The sequence below is a fragment of the Chiloscyllium plagiosum genome, chromosome 4 (assembly GCF_004010195.1).
Source record: "Chiloscyllium plagiosum isolate BGI_BamShark_2017 chromosome 4, ASM401019v2, whole genome shotgun sequence".
NCBI lineage: Eukaryota > Metazoa > Chordata > Chondrichthyes > Orectolobiformes > Hemiscylliidae > Chiloscyllium > Chiloscyllium plagiosum.
Window position 1 is genome coordinate 110,499,614 of NC_057713.1, and position 19,196 is coordinate 110,518,809.

A 19,196-nucleotide genomic window follows, 5' to 3' on the forward strand; every position below is an offset into this window, starting at 1 on the left:
CCTCCCCCAAGTCCCTCCTCCCTACCTTTTATCTTAGCCTGCTGGACACACTTTCCTCATTCCTGAAGAAGGGCTCATGCCCGAAACGTCAATTCTCCTGCTCCTTGGATGCTGCCTGACCTGCTGCGCTTTTCCAGCGCCACATTTTCAGTAATGGTAACCACCAGCTACTAAACAAAATAAATTACGCTTGAATGTAGAATTCCTAAGTTTTTGTAGGGGTCTTTAATGGATAAGAGCTATGATTTCATCTGTATATATATGAGTGCAAAGTCGCTTGATGATGTACCACTGTTTTGATATTGGTGGAGTCGCAGGAAAACTCAAACAACAGCTTCTTGGCTTCCATATTTAAGTTGCCATCTAATGTATTCTTTAATAAGTTAGCTCTGAAGTGACCATTATTTTTACTGTATGTGGAATTTATAATGGGGAAAATCTGACATAAGTGTGAGAAAATGTAACAAGGGGAAGTCAAATTGTCCAGTAGCATGTAAATGCAGTCTTAAAAGTTCAATGAGATAAAACATTTAATGGCCGTTGCCCTCTCTCCTTCTCGACAACCTCTACCACTATGGTCAAAATGAAATGAAGGTATCAAATTTAAATGTAGAAGTCAAGAAAAATGTTGTGCAGGATTGGATATAACTGAACTTGGGAATGCAAATGCAATGGTATCCCTATTTAAAGAGCATATGTTGTCCACTTGTTGGTATATTTCATTATTCTGTGGATTTTTAAAAATGATTTTGAACCATCAATAAAAGCTGGCTATACTATATTTATATCTTTCTGCCAGCTGTTACCCTGCCGCATCTCTATTGACAGTGTAATTATAATGTCACAAGTTTAGTAAAGCACTTTACATTACAAATATGATGTTCTCAATTTTCTATTGTAAATTCCTAAGTGCGCTTATTTAAAATGCAGAAGAGTTTATCAAACAGAATTGGGGTATATTCTTTGATGTAGAAAACTCTAACTGAGCTAGATTTTTTTCATCCATCAGTTCTTTTGGTTCTATTCAGTATTTTAAGGGGAACAAAAATTTAAACGTAATATGTGACCCACCAAGAGAAAAAGGTTAAATACATGCAGTATTCAAGAATATGTTTTTTGGGAATTATTTAAAATATGTTTTGAGCTACTGTCTTTTTTTAATGGCTCACTAGATAGTTTAATATATGCCATTCCCCATGAATGTACATGTATCTCATGTTGACACTAATTGCTGCTGATAATCTGATTTAGATTTATCTTGTAATGAGGTTTCCCAGCTAATATTTATGTCTCAATCAATGTCACTGAAATAGATCAGTGTTTTCACATTACTGTTTGGGGTATCTTGCCAGGTGCTATGTTTAGTACAGTTGTGACTGTGCTTCAAAAGCTGTAAAGAAAATGAAATTGCTGGAAAAATCTCATCACGTCTGGCAGCATCTGTGGAGAGAAATGATAGTTAACAGTTTGAGTCCAGTGACTCTTCTTCAGAGCTGATAGTCCCTGGGAAAAGATGGGTATTTATGCAGAAGATGGGTTGGTGGGGATGGTTAGAGTAAACAACAGGTGGAGTGAGAGCCCAAAGAGGGAGTAAAACTGTTGGACAGTCATAGAAGTGGGTAAAGGTCAGCCTGGAAGAATGAATAGTTGCTAATGGGGCTATTATAAGTTGACAGTTGATATGATAGCAGTGTGATGACAAGGACTGGTGTTTGGGGTGTGGATGTTGGGGTGAGGACATGGGAGAAGTTGCTTAAGCCTTAAAATTTTTGAACTCAATGTTGAGTCCAGAAAGCAGCAGCATTTGCATGAGGTGTTGTTCTTCCAGCTTGTGCTAGGCTTTATTGGAGCATTGCAGCAAACCTGAGACAGAGATGCCAACTTCGACAATGATGCCAACTTCAGCAAGGGGGGCTCTGTCATCATGGTTGGCCAGGAAACATGGTGATGTGTTGAAGTGGCAGGCAACTGAAAGTTCAGGGTTTTTTTGCAGACAGACCCTAAGTGCTCTGCAAAATGATCACCGAGTCCATGTTTTGTTTCCCCGATGTCGAGGAGAGCACATTGTGAGCAGCGAATACAGTGGACTAGACTGAGTGATATGCAGGTGAAGATCACCTGAAAGGTAAGTTTGGAGCCTTGAATAATGAGGAAGGAGGAAATAAATGAGCAGGTGTTACACTGTCTGCGATTGCAAGGGAAGGCTGTGGAGACGTGTTGGGAGTGAAGGAGGCATGAACCAAGGTATCCCAGAAGGAATAGTCCCTACGGAAGGGAGGGAAAGAGAATATGTGTCTGATGGTGGCATCCTGTTGGAGGTGACAGAAATGGTGGCTAATGATCCTCTGAGTATGGATGTTGGTTAGATAGTAGATGAGGTCAAGGGAAATTCTATCACTGTTGTAGGAGGAAGGAATGGGGGTGAGGGCTGGAGTGCAGGAGATGGACTGGACCCGGCAGAGGGCCCCGTCAACCATGGTGCTGAGGAGTCCTCGGTTGAGAAAGAAGGTGGACATTTCAGAGGCCCCCTTCTCAAAGTTGGTATGATCAGAACAGAAATTAGAATGAGGCCATTCAAAAGTCATAAAACACCTTGGAAAATTGTAAATCTTTTGCTTGAAAGAATACCGGAAACAATTGGAAAACTATTTTTATTTTTGTAAGATTTTGCATTCTTATGTTCGTTTTTATTTATTTGGTATTGAATCATGGGTGATTGCTGAATGTTATAATGGTGACATTGCTGAAAATACTGCTTAAGGACTCAACTAATTTAAGAAGTATTCAGATAGACTGGGAAAAGCGTCTTGTGAGAAAATAAATTGCCTGGCAATATTGCCTGCAAAGTGCACGGAGATGTTGAGACCATGTAAGGTACAATGCAAGTGTAAGTTTTCTTTCTCTTTAATATTAACTTCCTCCAACCTTACCTCACACAATCTTGACTGCAAAGGTCCTTTCCTTTGATTTCTCCACCCAACCCCAACCTTCATCAACACACCCTCCTTCAAAAATGTTCTTACATGTTTCCTGAGTTAAGCATTAACTTGTACAGAATATCACTGTTGCTTTCAGTCCCATTTGTATCAGTTGTGGCTTTGTGAGTAACACTTTCACCTCAGTGTCACAGGTTCTGGATTCAAGTTTTCCTCTAGTTCAGGGCTTGGGTACAACTGTACATCAACACTTGGGAGTGTGATATGAAGTGAGTGTTATCAAGTGCTGTCTGTTGGAAAGCTTATAAACCTCAGAGTTGGTGTTTATGGGGGAGTGTTTCTAATTTAAGGTAAAAGTGAAGGGGGTGATGTGACCTGTTTTGAAGTCTATCTGACACCATGCTTAGATGGTTTGAATATTGGAGAGTAAAGATGTCCCAGATTGTTTAACTGGGTAAGAGTTGCAAGAGGCCTACTTGATGACAGTGGCTGCAGCCTATGCTAACAATGGACAGATTGAGCGTCTCCAAGCATCCAGAAAAGTGTTTGGGAGGTCAGCTAGTAGCCAGTTGTGGTTTAACTTGTTAATTTATTTCCAAAGTAAAAGAGAGTTAAAGTCTCATAGATAACTAATCAGCATTTCTATCTGGATATAAGGCCATGTGATTTACATTGGTAATTTACATTGAGCTTTCAGTTGAGAATTCTACAGCAGAAGTCCTTGCAATATTGGGTTTTGCCTAGCTTGCTGTACAAGGATGATTACCAGAAACAGTCTCACTGTGGTGAACAGTCCTGGGGTTAGAAGTTATTATGTTGTGAAAGGAAAGTAACAGAAATAAATCCTTGGGAGCTAAGAAACATTTTTGTGCTGATTCCAGGAGAATTGAATGTCTATTTAAAAGACAGTGTGACAAGCAACTGCTGGAATGTTTTTTTTCAGTTGTGTTGAAAGTTTTGTACAATAATTTAAAAGTACAAGTTGCTTACTAAATTATGTTTGGTCAATAGTGCTTTTAGAATAAATGTCTTAACATGTAAACCTGTTGTTATATCTATTCAGCATATATCTGGAAGCTCAAATTTCTTTTTTAAAAATTATCCATTGCAGTGGGAACTGTAACACATGCAACATTAAACTGAGATTCTGCCTGCCAACTCGATGAATGCAAAAGATCCCATGGCACTGTTTTGAAGAAGAGCAGAGAAGTTAGTCCTAGTATGTTGGCCAAATAAAACCCTCCAACATCAGAAAAAGGAACTATTTGGTGGTTGTCTCATTTCAGTTTGTGCGAGTTTGTTGTGTGCAACATGACTTTGTGTTTCCTTCATTGCAACAGAGATTGTAATTTTAACAGTACCTAATTAGTTCTCATAGAGTTATAATGTCAGTCGTATAGCACAGCATCAGAAACATCAGCCCAACTTGTCCATGTTTCCTAAACTCAACTAGTCTCATTTGCCTACATTTGACCCATATCGCTCTCAACCTTTACTATCCATGTACCTGTCCAAATGTCTTTTAAATGTTACACTTGTACTTGCCTCTACCACTTCTTCTGGCAGCTCGTTCCATATACCTGCCACCCTCGGTGTGAAAAAGTTGTCCCTCAAGTCTGTTTTAAATCTTTCCCTCTCACCTTAAACATATGCCTTCTGGTTTTGGATTCCCCTACCTTGGCTATAAACCTTATCTATGCCCTTCATGATTGTTAGACCTCTGTAAGGTTACCCCTCAGCCTCCAAAGCTCCAGGGAAAAAGTCCCAGCCTATCCAGCCTCTCTTTGTAACTCAAACCTTTCAGTCTCAGTAACATCCTTGTACTCAGTGCTCTGACCGATGAAGGCAAGTGTGCCAAACACCTTCTATCGTACCGTGTCTATGTGATGCCACTTTCAAGGAACTTTACCTGCACCCCTAGGTCTCTCATCAATAACACTCCCCAGGGCCCGACCATTAGCAGTGCAAGTCCTGCCCTGTTTTGTCTTATCAAAATGTAGCACCTCGCATTTATCTAAATTAAACTCTGTCTGCCATTCCTCAGCCCATTGGCCCAGTTGATCAAAATCACATTATACTCTTAGATATCCTTCTTCATTGCCCACTACACAACCAATTTTTGGTGTCATCTGCAAACTTACTGACCATACCTCTTATATTCAGATCCAAACTATTTATATAAATGGTGAAAAACAGTAGACCCAACACTGATCCTTGTGGCACACTGCTGGCCGCAGGCCTCCAGTCTGAACAACAATCCTCGAAGACCACCCTTCTGTCTCCTACCATAAACCCAATTTTATATTCAGTTGTCCCCCTCCCTGTGGATCTCATGTGATCTAACTTTTCTAATCAATCTATCATGCAGAATCTTATCGAAGGCATTGCTAAAGTCCATGTAGACAACATCTACTGCTCTGCCTTCATCTATCTTTTTGGTCATCTCTTCAAAATACTCAATCAAACTTATGAGACCCGATTTCTCATGCACAAAGCCATGCTGATGATCCCTAATCAGTCTTTGTCTTTCCAAATGCATGTAAATCCTGCTTCTCAGAATCCCCTTCAAGCACTTACCCACCACTGATGTCTGGTTCACCACTCTATAGTTCTCTGGGTTTTCCTTGCAGCCTTTCTTAAACAATGACACAACATTAGCCATGCTCCGGTTTTTCAGCAGCTCACCCACAGCAGTCAATGATACAAATATCTCTGCGAGAGGACACATAGTTTCTTCCCTAGGTTCCCGCAATGACATAAGATACATTTGATCAGATCCCAGGGATATATCTACCTTTATGCATTTTAAGATATCAAGCATCTCCTCTTCTATAATATAAACTCTTTTCAAAACATTGCTATTTATTTCCTTGAGTTCTGTAGCTTCCATGTCTTTCTCCATGGTAAATACTGATGAGAAATATTTGTTTAGAATCTCACCCTCTCCTGTTGTTTCACACATTAAATTACCTCATTGATCTTTAAGGGATCCTATTTCTCTCCCTTGTTACTCTTTTGCCCTTAGTATACTTATAGAATCTCTGTGGATTATCTTTCACCCTATCTGTCAAAGCTATCTCAAGTCCCCATTTTTGCCCTCCTGATTTCCCTCTTAAGTGTATTCCTACACTCGCTGTACTCCTCAGGGGATTCACCTGATCCCAGCTGTCTGTATCTGACATATGCCTCCTATTTCTTGACCAGAGCCTCAATATCTCTAGTCATCGAATGTTCCCTACTCCTGCCAGCCTTGCCCTTCATACTAACAGAATAATGCCGGCCCAGAACTCTCATTATCTTTCTTTTGAAAGCCTCCCGCTTGCCAGACATCCCTTTACCTGCAAACAGTCTCCCCCAAGCAACTTTTGAAAATGCCTGTCTAATATCATCAAAATTGGCCATGCCCCAATATTGAAATTTAACTTGCGGACCAAACTTATCCTTTTCCATAATTATTTTAAAACTAATAGAATTATGGTCACTGATTGCCTAAGTGCTCCCCCACTAATACCTCAGTCACTTTTCCTGTCTTATTTCCCAAGAAAAGGTGGAGTTTTACCCATTCTTGAAAAGGGCCATCTCCATATTGATTGAGAACATTTTCCTGAACACACTTTACAAATTCCTCTCTGTCTAAGCCATTAAATGGCAGTGCCAGTTTATGTTTGGAAAGTTAAAATCCCCTACTGTTGCAATCTTAGTATTCTTACAGCTATATGCAATCACTCTACAAATTTGCTTCTCAATTTCTCACTGACTATTGGGGGGCCTATAGCACAAACCCATCAAAGTGACCACCACCTTCTTATTTTTCAGTTATACCCATATAGGTTGAGGAAAAACCTCTTCAAATACTGTGATGATGTTTTCCCTTATCAAAAACACCATGCTCCCTGCTCTCTTGTTGCCCCTTCTATCCCTCCATCTGTACCTTGGAACATTGAGCTGCCATTCTTGTTTCTCCCTTAGTCATGTTTCTATAATAGCTATGATGTCCCCTTCCCATGTTGCCATCAATGCCCTGAGTTTATCTGCCCTACCTGCCAGGCCTCATGCATTGAAATAAATGCATTTTAATTCATCAGTCTTGTCTTGTTCCCTCCTGTGCTGTTGTATGCCTTGTCTATTTATCTTGCTCTCTTTAACTTCCATACTAGCCTCAACCTTCTCTTTTGTCTCACTATTGCTTAGGGTGCCATCCGCCGACCAGATTAGTTTGAACTCACCCAAGTAGCTCTAGCAAATCTTTCTGCCAGGATATTGGTGCCCCTCCAGAGGTGAAAAGCCCTATATAAATGAAGTCTTTCTTTTATTTTACTCAGGCTTACTATCCTGTTCATGGTTACCAATGTTGATTTCCCCACAGAACTCAAAGTTCTATAGCAAATCTCCCTACATCAGGGAACAACTTCAGGATAAGTTTTTCTCTTTTACTTTGGCAAACCTGAATTTTTTTTGGATGCTTGTTTCCTACATTACTCTCAGGCCTGTCTTGGCTCAGTATTCTGCAGCACAGACATTTAAGAGTTTCATCAATAAATAGCTCTACCAGTCTTTGTTTCTCCTCTTTCTTATCTCTCTGAGAAACTTGGTACATTCAGCCCATTAAACTTGGAGTATAACATGACTGTTGTCGTAGCAAAGCTGATAGCATTGGCTGACAGTTGAGGAAGCCTCCCTGTTGCCTTTATGTTCTGCAGGATCTATTGAGGAAGAAGTTATATTGTCCTAAAACACTGGAAAATAAAATTGTACTGCAGTTCTCATGAGGTGTGGAGGGTATTTACTGTAGTGGTTTAATGAAACCATACTTTATGTGAAGGCTGCAGGAATTGACAAGATTGCTTAATCTTATCTTGACATTTCGTTGACATCTACACCTTGCTTATTATTGATTGGCACTGACCTGCTGTTCCTGCAAGCTTGCAAAACCGCTTGTGTTTGCCAAATTTGATGTAATGTTGTTTTGCTGTGATTTCTCTTATTTTTAATCATTTTTACGGTTCATCCTGTACAACGGACAAGGTAGACGCAAGTAAAACAACTGTGCAGGAATACTAATGCAGCTAGAGGACGTAGGGTTCATGTATGTTTTTCCTCTGTTGGGAGGGGTTGAATCTTTTTAGTGCCTGAGACTTTGTTGCTTTTTCTCAACAGTATACCTAATTAATTTAAATTAATATTAAAATCAGCTGTTAAACTTTAATAAGCCTCCAACATATGATTGTAATATGAACAAAATGGCAGCATTTTCTTGTCTTTCATTCTGCACTCTCCTAATTCTCTTCTATGTATCATATTTTTCCTAAATATTTAAACTAAACCGGCTCCAAGTTCTTTTAAGACAGAAATGCCAAAGCTAATGTGATGACGAGAGGAGCTGCAACAGTTCATGAAAGCTTAAAGGGAAATTTAATGAACTGTGTTCAAAATTATGAAAGGTTTTGGTAGAATGGTTAGAAACTGTTTCCAACAGCAGATGTGTCAGTAGCCAGCGCGTGAAGATTTAAGATAATTCTCAATGAGAACAGAGAGGAAATCAGAAAATTATTTTCATGTTGTGAGTTATGATGACCTAGAATATGCTGGCTGAAGGAGTGATGAAAGCAGATTAAATAGTAACTTTCAAAAGGGAATTTGATCCGTACTTCACAAGAAGAATTTATAGGCATCTTGGGAAAGGGCAAGTAATTGCCTAGTTCTTTGAAGAAGTTGGAAACATCAGCCTGAATGACTTGTTTCTGTACCATGAGATTCTACAAATTTGCAGTTTTAAATTGAAAATTGCATGCAAACTATGAAAGATTTTTTTAAAAAACACATTATTCTCAATTAATATTGATCTGATCTTTGTCAGTCAGTTGTACCTCTTATAAATCTCAACAGTACAGCAGTTGACACACAATCGTTTAATGGGTTAATTTCTAAACAGCAAATAAGTTGGGAAAATAAATAGCTCAGAAAAGGGAAGCTAAACTGACATTTGGAAAGAAAGACAATGAGGACAGAAGGCATAGGAGTAGAAGTAGGCTATTTATCGATAAAGTGTGAAGCTGGGAAAAGCACAGCAGGTCAAGTAGCATCAGATAAGCTGGAGAGTCAACGTTTCAGGTCATGACCTTTCATCAGGGCTGGAAAGGGGGAAAGACCTGAGAAATAAATAGAGGTGGGGGGTGGGGGTAAGTTAGGTACTTTGACTGTAAAATACATGTGACAATAAAGTAATTTATCATTCATTTGTATGTTTAGTTCAGTTTCAATGGTAACTTCTTAGATGTTAACAGTGGTGGATTCTGTAATGGTAACAGCTTTGAATCTCAAGCGACAATGGTTAGTTGCTCTCTTATTGGAGATTGTCACTTGTTTTGGCACTTATCTGATGTGAATGTTATGTGCCACTTGTCAGCCCCAACCTGGATCAGGTCTTGCTTCATTTGGACATGGATTGATTCAGTATATGGGGAGCAGTGAGTGATGCTGAATATTGTGCAATCATCAGTGAATCCTCTCTTCTCAACTTTATGATAGAGGAAAGGTCATTGATGAAGCATCTGAAGATGGTTGAGCTTAGGACACTACCCTGAGGAATTTGTGCTGAGCTGTCCTGGACTGAGAAGACTGACATGCCACAATCACAACCATCTCCTTTGTGCCAGGTGTGACTCCAACCAGCAGAAAGTTGACTCCAGTTTTGCTAGTGTTATGCACTGGGACAGCAAGATGAGCTAAATCTGTCTCACTATCACTGGATTCGCAACGTAGTGAAATTAAATTATTCAATGGCTCTCAAAATTGCCCAATTGTTCTTAATTAGACTTGAGAATAACAAATAACATACAGTTGAGTTCATCACAAACAGCAATTAAGTGTTTATTATTAATACGGCACCTTTAGAAAAGCAAAGCTAAACAACAAGGTAATCTGATTAAGGTGTATGATTTTACCTAAACTTTGTTGATCATAACCCTACTCTCTCACACAAACAGACAGATGCAATTAAGGGATAAATTAAAGGAAAGTAAGAGTTATAATTTGTCAGTTTGCTATACCAGATCTTTAAGAATCCTTGAACAATGTGTTGTATTTCAGGCACTTGGGATTACATCTTGCCTGAATCTGAAGTCACCTATCAATGCAAACAGCTTTCAGCATGCTCCAGGAATATTTCCTAATTTTTATAAACTGGGTTACTTTTCTCAGAACATTGAACAACTCTTTAAACTCTTTAACTCTTTTTAAGTAAAGATCGAGAGAATAAAATTTAAATACAGCTTCCCAGTTCAGCTGCTTCCCAGCAGACAGCCTTCTGCCCAAAAAGCAGGTTAAAACTATTTCAATCTTTGGTTTCTCTTTCTCACCATTCTCTGTGGTTTGGCTGGCCAGCACCAGTTTCCCATTGATTGACCAAAGCAGCATCCAAGCAGCCAGTCCTTGAGCATAATGCATTGCAGTGCTGAAACATCCGAAGTGTTCTTAGAATAATAAGCTCGCAATTACCTTTTCAGGCTAGATCCCATATGCAGACATCATTTATTGTTCTTTTTTTTTTAAAGAAAACAAGCTTCAGTTCAACATTTGATTCTTAACTTCAGCTCAAAGTTCCAAACCAAAAATGAGAAAAATAAAGAAAAAAAGTGGTGGTTTTGACACTAGGGGCTCCTCGATGCCACACCTGATCAAATGCGGCGTTGATGTCATGGGCAGTTACTCTCACCGTACCTCTGAAACTCAGCTCTATTGCCCATGTTTGAACCAAGGATGTAATAAAGTCAGGAGCAGAGTGACCCAGGCCGGGCTCAAAATGAACTTCAGTGAGCATTTTCCAACATCTTCCTGTTCTAAGAAGACTCATACTGGACTCAAAATTGTAACTGTTTCTCTTGCCACAGATGCTGCCAGGCCTGCTGAATTTCTCCAGCCTTCTCAGTGTTTGTTTCAAATTTCCAGTCTTTGATAATTAAAATAACAATACTGTAACGACCAGGTTCGTGCTAAGCAAGGGCTCCTTATTAGCACTGTTGATGACCACATTCTATCCACTTTGTTGATGGTTAAGAGTCGGCTGATAGTGCAGTAATTGGCTAGGTTGAATTTGTCCTACTAGTGTACAGGAAAATTCTGGTCAATGTTCTACATTGTCAGCAAAATGTCGGTGATGTAGCTGTACTGGAACAGGTTGGCTGGAATGTAGCAAGTTTGGAACATGTGTCTTCGATAATACTGTCAATGTAACGTTTTTCCTCTCAGTGCATGTAAGGGCAATTGAATTATATGCCAGTGGTTCATAATTGATAACCTATAGCTCGAGTCTTTAACTTGTTAATAAATTGTCATGGTTATTAAGAACAGAAAAATGGTCCGTGCTTTCTGTTATCCTGGGCCTAAAAGACAAGTGGATAGGGGAATTTTGTGTACTTCTATAAAATCTTTAACTTTTGAGATGACTCTGGGAATAGCAGAGCTTGATTTCCTGCATGCTACCCCGGGGAGGCATAACAGTTGAAAGTAAGAGGTGAAATCAATTGCCCTCGTCTTCTGACTGCAAAAAAAACCTCATTGAATTACAGTGTTTATAGCAAACATTCCACAGTTGGTTCCAATTTCCAATTGATTTGCTTTTCCATTGTACTGAGTGTTGGTTCAAATGGCCATCTCCAGCTACTTCTCTCCATTCTTAGGGAGTTTCCTAAATCTACTGCCAACAGTAAAAATCATTTGAAATATTCTTCCTTCTCCCTGACCAAGACAGGATGAATCCCCCTCACATTTTGGGTGGTTGTGAAATGTATTACTTCCACTAGAGAGTGTTTCACTCTGTCATCTGGCCTTAGTTGCTCACAAAGAACCTACAATCTCTTCTGTCAGCTTGACGCAGCAACTGCTTTCTTCCCTTTTTGTTCTCCCCCTTTTACCCAAAATGCTTGAAGACAGTGTCCATTTATAGTTGACACAGTTGCCATTGCCTTTTGTTCCCTAGTGTAAGAACTTGCTACCTTGCTTAGCCCGTCACCCAGGTCTTACTGTCAGGCCTTTTTAAAGTAGGTGCATGACCCCTTCATTTTAACATAAGATTAAATTCACATCCTAAATATCACATCTTATAAACCTCATAGTTGTAACAATATTAAATGAGCGAAGCCTTGATACAGCTGATGTTACTTTTCCTACACTTGGATTTAGTTAAGTTTTCTTTCTATCTGTTATGGACCAGACCAGACCCTGTCAAAGTATTTTAGTAAGGCAGCTTAGACACTAATGTTTTCTTATTTTAAAGCTAGCTGTGAAATGCCTTGTTCCAGATGCAATGCAACTAGTCAAACTACTTGACGTTAAGCAAAACACAGTTTATTTAAACGCTATAGTTAAAATACAAACAAAAAAAGAGGAATTTAGAAAAACTTAACCAAATAACGGATGGAGTACCTATAACTAATTAATTGTTCCAATATAGTAACATTCCATGAACACAACCCTTGGCAAAAAGGCAAATTCAAACATAGATTCTCACATGCAATTCTCCAATCCAGGAGGGAAAAAACATCGAGAAAATTTAGAGGAAGTAGCAGCTAGGAGACTTTTACAGAAGCTTCCAACTCTTTCAAGACTCCAAAGACTTCTGCTTAAAACTAAACATAAAAACAAAAACAATTAAAAAGCTTGGTCTGTGAGAGCTGGCCACACCCAGGCTGCTTCTATTGTTCCAACTTAAAAAGAACCCCATGGCCTCTCAAATTGTTTACTTTCTTAGAGACAGCTCGCTTATCTGCCTTACAACCTCTCTTCTGAAAAAAAAACAGGACAAAATAACCTCTTTAACTGACAGCATCAGCACATATCCTCGCACTTACTTTTTGTTCTTTGGACTGTCAATAAATCGTTCATTCTTTGGTTTGATCTTTCCTTCTTTGCAGTGTTCTGTTCCCTTATGGCTTGTATTTCATTGCTGTTGCCTTGATAGAATGTCAATGATTAAATAGCATATGATTAAATAGATTACAAGTGTCAAAAAAATTACAGAATGACACAGATCCAGCTGAAAAATGTAGCTGAAAAGCTAAAACAAATTGGAATAGGAAGAATAGTCAGGAATACACCTCCAATTTTTCATTTAGATTTTAGAACTCTATATTGCAACTGATAATACTAACTAGAAATCCTTTCATCTTATAAAGTTGTATTTCTGCATTTGATTTAATTTAGCAAAGTTAAATCATGACTGACAAACTTATACAGAAACTATAGGAGTTGCATTTTGACATGGTGTTTTCTGACAGTAATTTTTCTCTTTTTCCTTCTCTTTCCCTGCACCCCTTTCCAATTTTTTTCCTACAAGTTGCTCCTGTATGAACGAAACTGGTTGAACAGGTGGAAAACAACTATATTACATGAAGGAGAAGGCACCATTTCAAACATCAAATGGAGGGGCAATCTGGTCGCATGGTCAAACAGTGTGGTAATGAAATCTATCTCAATACCAGGCATTGCATTTGTAATCCAAAGTTTCTGCCTTGTTAAGCATTTGCCGATGAATGCAAACAACTTGCCATCATTTCCGTTCAAAACCATTTCATTCACAAACATATTTGCCTAACTTTGTTGGCAATATTGAAGAGAATATCTGTGATTCCCTTCAATATTGCCAACAAAATTGGCCAAATATGTTTATGTGAATGATCTTGCTCAGCAAAATTTGCATCTACGTTCAACAACAGAGTTCACCTTGAATAAAGATCTGAACAGCATGGAAGAATGTTTCTGGAATCCCAAGCCAAACCCGCAGAAAAAAATTAGTTCATAATATCTTGGTAACAGGAATGCCAAGGGAACCCTGAAAATGACAGTAACAGCCACATAATGATGTAACATAATGGCGACACAACTCAACCCCAATCTGTCACTGGGTGAAGTTGGACTGATGACTAAGTTTCCAGAGACACCAAAATGAAGATGAGTTAAGCTGGTTCATTAACTGATGCACTCAAACTGTAGATCATCAACATTGGCATTTCAGATATTAGCTGTGGTGTAATCCATAGCTGTGTATTGTGCATGGATATGAACCAGTCACACTCAACTGAACACTGCAATGCAATGTGTCACTGGAACCCCAGAGTCAGCCTCTAGCCACCAAAGCTTTCCCTTTGGGAATTCAGAAAGTTGAGTATCTCCCCCATCCACCAGGACCTCGATAACATCCCTCAACATGTCTTGAAGTGCTGACTCTGCAGGTTTAGCCTTCAACAATACGATTTCAACCTGTGAAACTTGGAAACCTGAATATTGTTCGCAATAGGTCATACAGAATCATGTTATGAAATGAGACCTAACAACTGAGGAATAACCCTAAAGTGTATCTGTATCCATCAAATTGGATGTGAATTGTTGGCACAGAAATTGGAAAGGTTCTAGTGTACACAGATCAAACTTCAGTACAATTCAAATATAAAAGTAGTGTAACAGCAAAGGACTGCATTATTGTTGGATTACTCTTTTAACCATCAGAGTGTAAAATTAAAATTGTTGCCCTACATCTAAGTCAACCAGAAAAAAAGGAGAGAGATTACAGGTATCTTCTGCTTTTCAAACATTCGCTTTACACACTTCACTTTTACAAAAGGCCTATGTTCGTACCTGTTTTTGCTAAGAGAAAGAAATCTGAAGAGGATTTTCGCTTTTACACGAAAAGATAAAATTTTTCCCATATAAATTAGTGCTTCTTTGCTTTACACTATTTTGGCTTACGAAAGGTTCCATAGGAAAGCTCTACTTTTGGATAGCATAGGCTACCTGTACCCTTATTATCCTTCTGATATTAGAATAGCCAAAAAGGAATCCAATACTCTACTTGTAATCTCAGGAATATGTTATACAAACTCAATAACGCTTAACCTTACTTTAATATTTGATGGCCCATGTATAAAATGTTTGTATGTAGCTTAAAAGAGTGATCCACTAATGAGAGAAACAACATAAAATGTCTAGATTGCTTTTAAAATGCCCTCACCTGATTTTTAATAGTGATATTTCTGTTGAAAAGATAGTTTTTGTGTTGAATCCCTTAATGTGCTGATGATATTGGCAACCAAGAACATATCTAAATACGTTTGAGGTCTCCTTTTTATTGTGTTAGTGACCACGCTGAAGACTGACTCCATGACCACCCTTACTTGAAACATCTGGATGTTACTTCAGTTAGAAAGTGATTGGTTTGAATTCTTCACCAACTGGGATCATTACATGTTTACAGTACAAAAGGCTGTTCCATCCATTGTGTCCATCCCAGTTGTTGAAGAAAAATTAAAAACCCACACCCAAGGGTTTACTTCACAGATTAAATACTGTATGATAAAGTAGTTCACCTTCTCACAAAAACCATCTGGAGTACTGTGACTCATTTTAATGGGAATCTCTCCAGTTTTTAAAAATCTTTCTCTGACCATACTCAAGCTACTTTTCTTTCTTCAGGGAGTCAAGATATATGATGCTTGCTCAAAGCAACGAATCACAAACATATCCCGAGACAACACAAACTTTCGTCCTGATATGTATCTCTGCAGTCTCTGCTGGAAAGACAACATAACACTCATCATTGGCTGGGCAACATCTGTTAAGGTATTTTCTGATTAATATTAAAGGCAGTGTTACAAAAGCTTTAAATTCAAGTTATGAATGTAGATCCGTTAAGATTGATCAGTTAGGGGCAACCGGCCATGTTTCTTAGTTTGCAAGATTTTAAACCTATAGGTTAGTGAGTGAATTACTTTTGAAAGTGATCCCTTTTCCCTTTGCCGTTGTTGAAAATCTCCTTCTGACCATCTGTATTGGCTGAGTCCTGAATAAGACTTGTCTGCTTTCTTGGCTGCTCTCTTTGTGACATGACTAAATTGTAAAGTGGAAAAGAAGAATAAGTTGTGTATCTCGACCGGCAATGATTTTTTTAAACATGCACAATGCATTTTATTATAAATTTCCAAAGCACGGTAATAATTCTAGAAAGACTTATTTTGCCACTGTAAAGCAAACGCCCTAAAAAAAACAATTTAAATAAAAAATGTAGCTTGTAATAAATGTATTTGGAACCTTTAAACAGGCTTTCTCTGGTTGCTCTGAAGTGTTAAATGAAAATAAAACTGAATAGATTACAATCTGTTCAAATAAAAATCTGTTCTGCTTTTCCCTCTGTGCGTGACAGCAAGTGTTACTACATGTGATTTATAGTGCATTTTAAAAATTTGTACAAGTAGAGCTATTGGTTTGCATTGCTTTATATCTAGATCCATGAAGGGATTTATTAGAGTTGCAAATAACATGTATTTTATCATTTTAATTTCTCCATACATACACTTGAAGGGAAAAAGGTTCCAGGATTTTAAAAAAAATTTTCAGTGAAGACAAAATTAAATGTCTCATAAATCTCCTTTTTTAAATTGAAAGCTTTGGTTTCCTTGCCATAGCAAATCTCACTTCAGTTTCAGAGTGCCTCCAAGCTTGCCTCTGCTGCATAAATAAACTCTGCTGAGTTGGATTGGGATTGGGGTTGGGAAGAATGGATTGATGGGTGCAGGTGCAATGAGGTGGCTTGACTTCAGTGGAATATGAGAACCCACCTAATTTGGCAGGCACACACTGATGAGAGCGTGGAAAACAGCTAAGAGTATTTTGTTGAGGTGATGTGGGAACCACAGCTACAGGCTGTGAATGCAGATGGTGATGGAACAAGGGGCCACAGTTACAAGTTGTACATGAAGAATTTGGAAGGATGATTCTATTTTATGTTTTGTTTTGTGGAATAAGAATATAGTGAGCTAAAATGTTGTCTTAAATACCTTCCGTGAAACTACTATTTTTGCACTTACAGTTTTACTCCATAGCAAAGGCCAAAATAAAGAATATTGGGGGATATTTGAAGTCTCTATGATGTACTTTTAACAAGCATACTTCAATGATAACTGTTGGTGCTGATATTAATGTGGGATATACTTTCTTAGAATATGCTGCAATCTCATTCATGTGCGTTTTTAAATGTTTTTAAAGCTGAGTATTAGAAGGTGACTGAACAATTCCTTTGTAACACAGCATCACCTTATAAAATATAAAATTCTGCAGCAGGTGGCAGTCTTACTCAAAGGGACAATTTTTGACTGTTTATAAATAGTCACCATGATTTTTTTTCAGGTATGTGTGGTGAAGGAGCGTGATCCTACAGACTTAAGGGATTTGCCCACTCGTTATGTTGAAATTGGTAAGAATTTTCTTAAGTTAGGTATGTTTCTTTTTTGACCTGTTTAGCACATGTGAACTGGTAACTCTGTCATGAACTAGTTGAGATACTGTCAGAACTCTGAGCATCGCAATTAGTGTGCACACTCTGTTGCTCTAAAAAAACGTATTTCATATCACAAATATAATGTGATTGTCACCATTGTCAATTTTAATGAGTTTTGTCAGCATTTCTATGCAAATAAAATCTCCTTATTCACCTTTGTTTCCAGTTATCCTAAATGTGAGCTTACCTGTTACTTATCCTCATGCTGATTGAAACCACAGACTTCTATTGAATTTTGTAATTGGTGATATTTTTTGGACATACACATCAGTGAGCAAATTAACTCTTGCTGAGTTATGTTCACAGTGTGAAACACTTCTTAAAGGGCTCTTTTTGCATGTATGAAAAATGCACAAGTTTGAATGTTGTGAGAATGTACGTACCCAGTACAATGTTTTGTTTTACTGATGCAGTATTAGGCTATTAAGTTGTAATGTTCCACATTTAAGAATTTATGCCTAATTCTGAGCAGAAAGAAGCCAAGATTGTCAATTAGAGAAATTTCATGTGTTGAGTGTAGGAATGCATTTACTTTTTAAGCCTTTGGCCAGATATGTAGTTTGCCAACATGGAACACGCTGTCATTGCTCATATTGAAGAGGTTACTTTGCTGCTTTGCTGTTTTTCAGTGTTACTGTCAATGTGTTTCTCTTTTTAGTCATAATCTGATCACCACACCAAAGGCTTTCTCACTCTTCAATAAGCATTCATTCATTTAACCTCATCAGTGGCCAAGACCAGTGTTTGAGTTGGTTTTCAAGTATGGTTTGAATGATTACAAAAGGCACTTCTGTTTCCTGGCTTGTACCAAGGTGTTAACTGTAAAGAAAAAAATAGGGTATTTATATGGGTCTTTAATAGGCCTAAATTTACACTCTGCCATAAGGTAAAATTGTGCACAGAATGTGATGGCAATTGTGAAGACTGTGCCTAGTGGTCTGGAAAGAGTTGGAGAATCTTGTGTTCCCTTTGGAGTGAAATGTGCAAGTGGTTAGAATGTTAATGTACTTCAATTGTGGATTCCACTAACTTGCTATCATGGTCATTCATTAGGTTTTTTTGGCATGAGAGAGCATTCTAGTTCTTCTGTGTACTGTGCAACATCATTTTAATGAAACTTGTGGTGGAGCTGTTTTTAAACTATGCAATAATGTGCTTTTGTGCATGTCTGAAAATGAGTGCAGTCTCCTCCGTCTAACAACATATTCATCGGCTTAACTGCACATTTCTGATCTGCCTGTAGACCGAATTCATTGAGTATCCTTTAAAGTAATGCAATTCATTGAGTATCCTTTAAAGTAAAAATCTTTTTAAACAGTAAGCTCTGTATTTCTATTTGCTCACATAGCATTGATATTTGACTAATCACACAAGGAGCACATTTGTTCAGAGAACCAGCTAGTGAGTTTTGAGAAGATTTGTAGCTCAGGTTGAGGTTCTGGATGTAGGTTTGCTCGCTGAGCGAAAAAGGTTCATTTCCAGACGTTTCGTCACCCTGCCAGGTAACATCTTCAGTGGATTAGTGGTGCTGGAAAAGCACAGCAGTTCAGGCAGCATCCGAGGAGCAATAAAATCGACCCACTCTGAACTACATCCTCAGGAGAATTCATACTCTCAACAAACAGTATTTCAACTCCATCTCAAACATCAAAAACTGTAAGTACAACAACTTTTATCCTACCCACCTCCATAACCAGCGCTCCTCAAACATCCCCGTAGATTTCCCTGGCCTCGGAAACACCATTAGCCATGCAGCTGATGCAGCTACCACCCCCACGCTGATTGATGATGTCACTTCTGGCCCAATCATGGCCACTCCCACAACCACTTCCGCCCCTCACAATTCCTCATGCATCACACGTGACATAACCTCCGCCCCTCACATCATCGCTGATGTCACATGCTCAGTGACTTCCGCCACCCCTACTGCCGTG

At 38.5% G+C, this 19,196-nt stretch overlaps 1 protein-coding gene across 1 annotated transcript in view; it reads left to right on the forward strand.

The window, feature by feature from the left end:
- The window catches only part of vps41 (VPS41 subunit of HOPS complex), a 165,633-nt gene that overhangs the window by 85,139 nt on the left and 61,298 nt on the right, over positions 1–19,196 (forward strand). The window contains exons 8-10 of the mRNA XM_043688929.1: positions 13,270–13,389; positions 15,402–15,548; positions 17,112–17,178. Of these exons, the coding sequence (XP_043544864.1) occupies positions 13,270–13,389; positions 15,402–15,548; positions 17,112–17,178 (334 nt within the window). The remainder of the gene's footprint in view (positions 1–13,269; positions 13,390–15,401; positions 15,549–17,111; positions 17,179–19,196) is intronic.